This window comes from Psammomys obesus, unplaced genomic scaffold (genome assembly GCF_907164565.1).
Source record: "Psammomys obesus unplaced genomic scaffold, mPsaObe1.curated_primary_1811, whole genome shotgun sequence".
NCBI classification, from domain to species: domain Eukaryota; kingdom Metazoa; phylum Chordata; class Mammalia; order Rodentia; family Muridae; genus Psammomys; species Psammomys obesus.
This window is the reverse complement of record NW_026596158.1, coordinates 1638587-1648113: the sequence shown is the minus strand read 5'-3', so window position 1 is coordinate 1648113 and position 9527 is coordinate 1638587. Positions and strand designations below refer to the sequence as shown.

The 9527-nt window shown below is 58.3% G+C and overlaps 2 protein-coding genes across 2 annotated transcripts in view; one reads left to right on the top strand and one right to left on the bottom strand.

Moving 5' to 3' along the window:
- The first annotated feature begins 1229 nt into the window (after positions 1 to 1229).
- Positions 1230 to 7129, top strand: Psmd8 (proteasome 26S subunit, non-ATPase 8). Its single transcript, XM_055594795.1, has 7 exons — positions 1230 to 1652; positions 2668 to 2740; positions 2864 to 2966; positions 4377 to 4542; positions 5284 to 5384; positions 5933 to 6044; positions 6686 to 7129. Exons 1-7 carry the CDS (start codon positions 1245 to 1247, stop codon positions 6821 to 6823), a joined length of 1101 nt encoding a protein of 366 aa, XP_055450770.1. The 5' UTR covers positions 1230 to 1244; the 3' UTR covers positions 6824 to 7129.
- A 369-nt stretch (positions 7130 to 7498) lies between these two features.
- Ggn (gametogenetin) overlaps positions 7499 to 9527 on the bottom strand; it is a 3078-nt gene continuing 1049 nt past the window's right edge. Inside the window, exons 2-3 of the mRNA XM_055594689.1 lie at positions 8286 to 9508; positions 7499 to 7671 (exon numbers count right to left, since the gene is read on the bottom strand). Coding sequence (XP_055450664.1) covers positions 7554 to 7671; positions 8286 to 9508 — 1341 coding nt within the window. The 3' untranslated portion in view covers positions 7499 to 7553. The remainder of the gene's footprint in view (positions 7672 to 8285; positions 9509 to 9527) is intronic.

Below are 9527 nucleotides of genomic sequence, written 5' to 3'. Positions count from 1 at the left end.
TTCATGTATTTAGGAATATATATTCATATATTTAGAGAATGAAACAAAAGGCTCTGCATTTGGTGGGGACTTAGGCTACCTGGGAAGGGTTGGAAGGAAGGAAGGAAGGAAGGAAGGAAGGAAGGAAGGAAGGAAGGAAGGAAAAAAGGGAAATGATGTAATATTTATTTTTCTTTATGGGTCAGGAGTGGTGGCACATGGCTTTAATCCCAGCATTTGGGAGGCAGGGGCAGGCAGATGTCTGTAGTTCCAGGCCAGTCTGATCTACAAAGTGAGTTTCAGGACAGCCAGGGCTACACAGAGAAACCCTGTCTTGAAAACCCAAAGCAAGCAAGCAAGCAAGCAAGCAAACCAAACCCCCAAACTCCATTTTGTTATGTATGAACGTGTTGCCTGCATAGCCGTACGTGCACCACGTGTGCCTGATGCTTTCAGAGGTCAGAAGAGAGTATCAGAGCCTCGGAAACAGAATTACCATGAGGATGCTGGGAATCCAACTTGAATCCTTTGCAAAAGAGGCAAGCACTCTTGACCCCTGAGCCATCTCTTCAGCTTGTACTAAATATATATTTATACACATACACACATATATAAATTATGTTATAGAATATATATTATAATTTAAATATATTTAATATTTTTTTTTCTTTGAAACAATGTTTTTTAATGTAAACCTGGATGTCCTGGAACTCCCAGCATAGATCAGACAGGGCTCAAACTCTGCCTTCTAAGTGCTAAGCCACTCTGCCCAGCTTTTGTAATTTATATATACACACATATAATGTATATTGTGTTATATATAACATTAAAACACAGGGTTTCTCTGTGTAGCCCTGGCTATCCTGGAACTATGTAGACCAGCTTGGCCCCAAACACACAGATCCGCTCGCCTCTGCCTCCTGCGCGCTTAGGATAAAAGGCGTGTGCCACCAACCCGGCCCATGATTATATTTTAATTTCAAAAATAAAATAATGATGCCCTGATGAGCGACCTAATTTTAAATCCCACCTGCCGGTCCTCTCACAGCCTGTCTATGCAGTGACCCTTGACAGTTTTCCAAATGGCTCCACATCGCCACCTCTTGGCTCGGAGAGGTTACCTTTAAGATGGAAAGTCCACAGGCTGAAGCCAGGACGGCCATATTGGCTAAGGGAGCGGGCGGGCACCGTGGGTTTCATTTTTCAGTTGGAACAAGCCGACTTCCGTTCACCATTTTGAATGACAGCGGAGGCGGAGCTCCGACATGCTCCTCGAGGGCCGGGCGGAGAAGGCGCCCGCAGAGAGCTGCGGCGGTCCTCCCGCGTCGGCCGGCGGCTGGCAGCCTCTGGGCTCCGCCTCCCGCTCTGGGCTCCGCCTCCCGCCCTGGGCTCCGCCTCCCGCCCTGGGCTCCGCCTCCCGGCCTCACTTCCGCCGGGAGGGCGTTCCTCGGCGTCGCTGCCGTAAGTCAGCCCGGCGCTGTGCCGCATCACGGAAGATGGCGGCCGCGGCGGCTACGGTGAACGGGACGGGCGGCGTGTCCAGCGCGGGGCCCGCGGCCACCCCGGGCGGCATCCTGCAGGCAGCGGCCGGCATGTACGAGCAGCTCAAGGACGAGTGGAACCGGAAGAGCCCGAATCTGAGTAAATGCGGGGAGGAGCTGGGCCGCCTGAAGGTAGGGCTCGCCGGGTCCCGACGCCTGCTGCCTGAGGAGAGGCGACAGGAGCTCACGGTCGGTAGAGAGGGCCGAGGGATGGAGAGAGCGAGCTTCGGGGCAGCCGAAGGGGCGCCCGGACGGCTCAGGAGCGAGAGCCAGGCCGGGCGGACCGAACGCGGCCCCCACGGGTGGAAGGACTGGTTGAGGGGCTTGGAGCGGCGGGAGTGGGAACAGGCCGACCTAGTGTAGAACGAGGGGATGGGGAGAGGACGGGGTTGAGCTGACGGGTGCCGAGGGAGTGTGGTGCCGAGGCGCGCGGAGAGAGAGCAGCGGCCGGGATGCCACCGGGTGAAGAGGCCCACCGGTAACAGTTGGGGGCCGTAGCGAACCCGGGAGAAGGTGAGGCTCGGTTGTAAACACAGGCAAGTGTCTGGAAGGCCAGCTTGGGCTCCAGCAGCGAGCTCAAGACGCCTGGGGCGACACAGAGACCTCGTCTCGGTGTGTGTAGCGCTGCTGTGACAGAACAACAAAAGATGTCCCCGGGTTTACCAGGGAATGGTGTCTGGGCTGGTGTGGGGGAAGGGGAAAGTCGGTTTGCCACACTCTGACAAAAATCGGGCCCAGCCTAGTTACCCTTTCTCAGGCAGTGTGCTGGGGAAGGTCTTCCCAGATGTCCCACACTTGGAATCTCCGTCTCTAGGCCACACTGGCCTCCTAGGGAGAGTCTGTGTCAAACAAAACAGAAACCCAAAACAAGCTAAAAATAACAACAGGAGGAAGTGAGATCATTCGAGTCTCCCCACCTGTGATTGCACCGGGTAAGGCCCGCAGTGGAGAGTTCAGTAATTGTACGATGAGGTAATCCAGTTGGTCCTGTCAGTGTGCTCAGGCCCTGTGCTGTGCTCTTTACAAGTACTGACTCTCTTAATCTCACAGCAGTTGGTGGGAGTTCAGATGCCTGCACGCTCCCTTTTCAAGTACAGAGAATGTAAGTAATCCGTATTTGAAGTCTCATCCGTGTTCCTCCCTTCAGCTGGTTCTGCTGGAGCTCAATTTCCTGCCGACCACAGGGAGCAAACTGACCAAACAGCAGCTCATTCTGGCCCGTGAGTGTCACCAGGGCCAGTGAGGGTGACGGGTGGGGGCGGGAGGTGTCTGGAATGAGCAGGCAGTGATGATTGCGGAGGGGTTCCAGTCACCTCCTGAAAGGCCCTCCCCCTTGCTCGCAGGTGACATTTTGGAGATCGGGGCCCAGTGGAGCATCCTCTGCAAGGACATCCCCTCCTTTGAGCGCTACATGGCCCAGCTCAAGTGCTACTACTTTGATTACAAGTGAGGTTGGGTCTCTTGGTAGGGGACTGGAGCGGGGAGGAGGGCTGCTTACTTGGTAGCTCGTTTACCTCTGGTTGGCTTCTTCAGCTGGGGACCATTGCTGTTCTTAGCTGGGTCCCCAGAAGCTGGAGGACAGAGGCTTGACTTGGAGATCTTGAGACTGGGTTTATGTAGTCCACTTGGTTTGTGTGATCCATTTCTGTAAGTTTCTAAACCATTTCTTAAAGAGTTACTTGTGTATATACGCACACACACATATAAAATACGTGCTTTGTTTCCTGTATGTCTGCACACCAGAGGAGAGCGTCTGATTCCATTATAGATGGGTGTGAGCCATCATGTGGTTGCTGGGAATTGAACTCAGGACCTCTGAAGTGCTGAGCTCTTAAGCAGCTGGCGCTCTTAACTGCTGAGCCATCTCTTCGGCCCCTCTAATCTGATTTCCTTTATATATTTTTGCTCTGTGTTCCTCTACACAGCGTGGTACACTTCATCTTGTTGCCCTTCATCTGCCAGTGCTCTGGCCTTGGCTGCTCTAACTGACATGTCCATAGCAGCCAGTTGTTTGAGATAGAGTTCAGGTGGGCCACCTGCCTGAGAGTTTATACGGTGCTGCCCCCTGCTGGTTTGTTTGTTGTAGTGTTTTTGTTTGGTTTTTGGTTTTTCCAGACAGGGTTTCTCTGTGTAGCCCTGGCTGTCCTGGAACTCACTCTGTAGACCAGGCTGGCCAGAAACTCAGAGATCCACCTGCCTCTGCCTCTGGAGTGCTGGGATTAAAGGTGTGAGCCACCACTGCCTGGCTGTTTTTGAGTTTTGTTATGTAGTTCAAGCTGGCCTCAAAATGTGTTGTCATTCTGCCTTTGCCTCCTGAGTGCTGGTATTAAAAGCATGAGCCACCATGCCCAGCTGTTGCTTCTGAGACTGTCTCCTGTGCCCCAAGATGGCTGAGAGCGCAGCGTGTACCCCTTCTGGTCTTGAATTTCTGATATTCCTGCTTCTACCTCCCTTTGGCTGGGGTTACAGGTGTGCAACCACATGTCTGGTTTAGGCAGCGCTGGGGATGGAGCCAAGCGCTTTGCTCATGTAGACATTCCTCTTAGTGGGTGCCCGCCCTCTGGATGCTGCTCTTACGGCCTTGCCTAGGGTAGACCATTTAGTTCTCTTACAGTTACTGAACCTGCCCTTACAGTGTGGTTGCTTGGTGACAGCTCCTTAGCAGCTGGAGACAGGCCGAGCCACTGTGCAGTGAGGCACCTCGCCTGGTCCATGACTCTGGCCTCTCTTGCCTCTCTGTACGTCACTCGTCTGAACTCCTGAAAGTAGCTGTAAGGATTCTGGAAGGGAGATAAAGTCACTCGGTTAGCTCCTAGGACCTCCTAACCTTGGTCCCCTCCACTCCCTGGCTTACAGGGAGCAGCTTCCTGAGTCAGCCTACATGCACCAGCTCCTGGGCCTCAACCTCCTCTTCCTGCTGTCTCAGAACCGAGTGGCTGAGTTCCACACAGAATTAGAACGCTTGCCTGCCAAGGACATCCAGACCAATGTCTACATTAAGCACCCTGTGTCCCTCGAGCAGGTAAGGCTGGGCGGGGTTTGGGGCCCTGGCTGAGGTGGGTGCTAGCAAGCTCAGACCTTGGAGAGGGTTTCCTGGAAGAAGGATCAGCCATTTTTAATCCACCAACCAGCAAAACAGATGTGTTCCAGGCATCAGGGTAGGTTTTCACGTTACGGGAATCAAACAGATAGAACCCCTGATCTAGAGAAGGGGAGGGGAGGAGGCTGATCGGTGCCGAGAGAATGAGACGCCTGTGTGGTGTGATAGACGTTGTTACTGGGACCTGGGCCTGGGGGTCAGAGAGGATCTGAAAGGCCTGAGACACCATCTGGCAGAGGCTCACACCTGCCCGCCATATCTGAGGGGCAGCAAAGAAGAGGAGCAAAGATAGTGGAGCCAGGGGGAAGCCTGGGTGCAGCTGTGGGGGCCAAGCTTAGGGAGTTGGGTGGCGCTGAGGCCTCTGACGTAGCTGTGAGGGCGGCGGCTCTGGCAGGTAGGCGCTGCAGTTGAGGTGTGTGGGGCAGGGGTTGGCCTCTCCTTAAGAGTTGGAGAAGAGGTGGTCGTGTGTCAGCTCAGAATAGACCGCCAGGGCGAGTGTATTCGCCAGGTAGGTTTTCTGAAGAGGAGGAGGAGGAGCCCAGCCCCCTGGCATGGGTGGACTAAGTGGTGGACGGTGTGGGGTAGAGCAGGGACTGGGAGGCACCAAGGGAGCAGGAGCCTTGTGCTGCCTTCATCCTCTTCCTCCTTTCTTGGCCTTGGCAGTACCTGATGGAGGGTAGCTACAACAAGGTTTTCCTGGCCAAGGGAAACATCCCTGCCGAAAGCTATACTTTCTTCATTGACATCCTGTTGGATACCATCAGGTATGTGGGCTCTGGGCCCCAGACTTCCCATCCTTGCCCTTCCCCCAATGCCGCCCTTTCTGGGTGCTGTGATTGGTGCCTGGGTGTTTTTCATAGTGTATTTTCCCCCTCTGGCCGTCGAGTCAGAACCTGGAGCAAACTAAGCGAGTGCTGTGCTGCTGAGCTGCACTCCAGCCGTGAGGTTGGTGTTGGGGTATTCAGAAAGAGTTTCATGTAGCCAAGGCTGGCCATGGACCTGTCCCTCCTGCCTCCACCTCCCAAGTGCGGGGCTTCCAGGCGCGCAGCAGCACTCCTGGTTTTCTGCGACACTGGGAGCTGAGCCCTGTGTCAGGCATGCCAGAGGGACTCTCTTCCTTTCCACAAGAACCTCCTTTAGACTTGTGAAGATGGTTTCCTGTGTGAAGAGTCTCCCTCAGAGACTGAGCTGCCGGGCCATTATGGCCCTTTGTGACTGACTGGTCAAGTTCTTTGTAACCCTCAGTGCTGGAGTCAGTCCTGGGAGGATGGCCTGGGACGCGCTCCGTGGTGAGACCTGTCGCCTTCCACAGGGATGAAATCGCGGGGTGCATCGAGAAGGCCTATGAGAAAATCCTTTTTGCTGAGGCTACCCGGATCCTGTTCTTCAGCACGCCCAAGAAGATGACAGACTACGCCAAGAAGGTGGCTGTGCTGTGGATCGGGGTGGGGGAATGGAGCCATGGGACCCCGTCTCAGCAGTGTTAGTGCGCAGTGTGGGTAGTCTAGGAGGACAAGCGCCGCCCACAGCTAAATCCGGTTGTGAGACCTCGGGCAAGTGGCTCAGTCTGTCTGAGCTTGCTGGTCTTTCCATGGCAGGGGGTGCCCAGCCTCTTAGGTTTGTTTTGCTCTTAGAATTCTTAGAAGCAGCTTGTCTATGACACTGCTTCGCTTGGGTAGAGCAGTGACCCTGGGGGTGTGGGGTGGGGTGACTCCTGCGGCATTGTGACCTTGGTGTCCAGGAGGCAGGGGAGGAGGCAGGAGCAGACGGAGGCGTCAGGCCAGCCAAGTGGCCTAAGCGCCAAAGGGATGAATTTGAAGAGTGATGGTGACAGTTGTCAAGTACTTACTGTGGCCAAATAGTCCCCAGAGTAGGCCCATAGAGGAGCAGGGTGGTGTGCCCATCTCGGACCTGGAGAAACCGAGGCACCGAGTGACATTCCTTGCCTCCAGTTAATCTGGTAGCAGTGCCCCGTGAAGAAAGGAGCCATAGCAAAATGGGTGGCTATGTGGGGTGGGGAGCAAGCCTGTAGGCTCACCCAGCTATTTCTCCTCTCTCTCCTCAGCGAGGCTGGGTCCTAGGCCCTAACAACTACTACAGCTTTGCCAGCCAGCAGCAGAAGCCAGAGGACACCACCATCCCTTCTACCGAGCTGGCCAAACAGGTCATCGAGTATGCCCGGCAGCTGGAGATGATTGTCTGAGCCTTGGCCAGGGCGGGACATGGCTAGTCCCAACACCCCAGTGTAGGCTGGCCTTCAATAAAGGCGATTAACCTCTATGGGCCCAGTCTCCCCAGTGGGACGGTGGGAGAACTTGAGGGTTTGGGGCCCATTGGGCTTCCTGGGGCTGTGTTGCCCAGCGGCCGTTGCCCTGGGTTTTAGGCATATGCGCAGTGGCCCACAGCCAGCTGCCGGTGCTTTGTTGGTGTTTGGGTGTTCCTCTTAGTGAAGCACCTATGTGTCTCCATTCTGAGATGTTGGCCGTGGATTAAATATTTTTTAAAGTGCTCTGCGAAACTGACCTTGTCTGTGGGCTCCCGTTTGAGGACTCTGTAATGAATGCTACGGGTCCTGAGGTGAATATGCCCAGTCTGGCCGCCTCGAGCTGTGACTTAGACCCAGCCTAGCCAAGCCACCGTGGGGTTTTCAAGAACGTTGTCCAGTTGCTTGTCCTCACCACCCCTCCTGAGTGACCCGTGACCTTGGCTCAGGCACAGCCCTGACTACAAAGGGGCCTCTGTTTGGATGGATGCTCACTTAGCAGCACTTTGGGCTGGCATCATGTTGGAAGGAGTTGGGACTTTAAAGGAAGCCTGGCTGTGCCCCTCAGCTCCCCCCACCCCCCCAGTGTAGTGGATAGGCAGCTCAAGCTGTGTAGACTGGGCACTTTATTGGCCAGGAAGGGGAGGCAGGGGGAGCTGGGCAGTCGCGCTCAGGTGGAATGGGTGGCCTGCAGGTCGTAGCGCTCCAGGCCGGCCACCAGGGAGCCAGCCAGCTTGACGGTTGCCACCCAGGGTGGCTCGCTCAGGTGGTTGGTGGGTGTGCTCAGCCTGGGAGGAGGGAGAGTGGACAGGGTGTCTGTGGGCTCCACACGCCACTGCCCCCACGGGCGTAAGGGCAACCCTGAAGGCTCTCAGGTCCCCGGGGGGCATTTGGAGGAGCCCTGCCTGGCTGAGCCCCCTAAGGAGACCAGGGTCCATAGCCAGCACCGGGCGACCACATCCAGCAGAGGAGGAGAGGGCTGCTGTCCGCTCTTGGGAAAGCTTTTGCAGCCAGAAGACTGGGCCACATCCACTCTAGTGGCCAGAGCCTTGGTCTGGGGTAGGTGAGAGGTGAGGTTGGAATGAAGTGTGGAAAGCTGGCCGTTTGCCTGGACCGGGGAAAGTTGGAGGCCTACTAATTGACTCCACCCTGAGCTTCCAGAAAGACAACCCCCATCTCTGAAAAACTATAGAGCTGGTCCTTAGTGCCCGGGGACAGGGTCAAGGCAGTTCATAGGGTCAGGACGGCAGGAAGGCTACGGAGAATAAGGACCAAGGGTCAAGGCTCCTGGGGTTCAGCTGGGTTGAGTCAAGAGGCCACAGTGTTGAGTCTTATATCCGGGGAGAATGGGTGCAGGAATTTGGAGGGTCCCCTGCACCCCGCGCTCCTCGGGCTCCCTCACCAGGCAGACACGTTGCGTGGCAGGCGACGGTGGCGGGATTGATGGCGGCAGTAACACTTGCAGGGACACGAGTTGAGCACCTCGAAGGGCGGCCAGTGGCGCGCTGCGCCCTTGTTAGGGGTCCCGGCTGCGGAGGCTCCGTTGCTGGCCCCGCCACCCGCTCCGCTGCTGCTGCTGCTGTCAGTCACGGGAGCCGCGCCGGCTTCTCGAGGGCCGTCTCCAGATGTCCCTTCTTCACGGAGCACAGCCCGGGCCGCGCGGGGACCTTTGTTCCTGCGTGTGCGAATCTTGATGGGTTGGGGCACCGGGGGTGACGGCTCAGCGGGAGCCGCTGCTGGAACTTGGGGTGTGGCCGGGGCCAGGTCGGCAGCCGCGGCGGGGGCGGGAGCCAGAGCCGACTCCGCGTGGCCGGGGCCTGGGGTGGGCGGCCGGGCCACCAGGGTCGGCGTCCTCGGGAGCGCGGGCGGCGGCGGCACCGGCGGCGGCGTGGCTGGCGGGGTGGGCGGCGGCGGTGGCAGTGGAGGTGTCTGCGGGCTGGGAGGCCCCGGGAGGACGGGCTCGCCGTTGGTGGGCGCTGGGAAGATGAACATGGGCGGCGCCAGCAGGGCGGGGGCGGGCCTCCGGGGCCCTGACACCGCGTGGGCCTGACCTGACCTCGGCGGCGGGGAGCTCCACGGCCCCGAGAGCGCGGTCGCGCGCCGCCGGGGGGTCCCGATGCCCCCGACGGCCCCATTGAATCGGAAGTGCCGTTCAGTGCCGTCGGGGGGGCTCACCCAGTCGAATTTGGGCTTCGAACCTGGGAAGGTGGTGTAAGGGGGGGGTGGCAGCGCCCGGGCGAGGGGAGCGGGCGCCGCGGGGGGCCCCGGGCACCCTTCGCCGTCTCCATCGCCGCCCTCCGCTTCCTGAGCCGCGCGAGGCGCCTCCCCCGAGGGTCGCGTGGCTCCGGGAGGGGGGGGCCCTTGCTTCAGCACCTCGGCGTACGAGATGGCCCCGGAGGAGGCGAACAGTCCCGCGCCGCCTCCGGCCCCGAGGGGGGCTTTGGCCGCCAGGGGGCCCGGGGCCGGCGCGGGGGGCGGGTGGGGCCCCGACTTGAAGGTGACTTTGCACAGCAGGCTCAGGCCGGACTCGGACGCGGCGGGCCGGGCCGTCTCGCCCTCGCCGGCCTGGGGGGGCGCGCCCCCGCGGGCCCCCGCGGCCGGCTGAGCCTCGCTGCCGGGCCGGGCCTGGCTCTCGGCGAGGCCC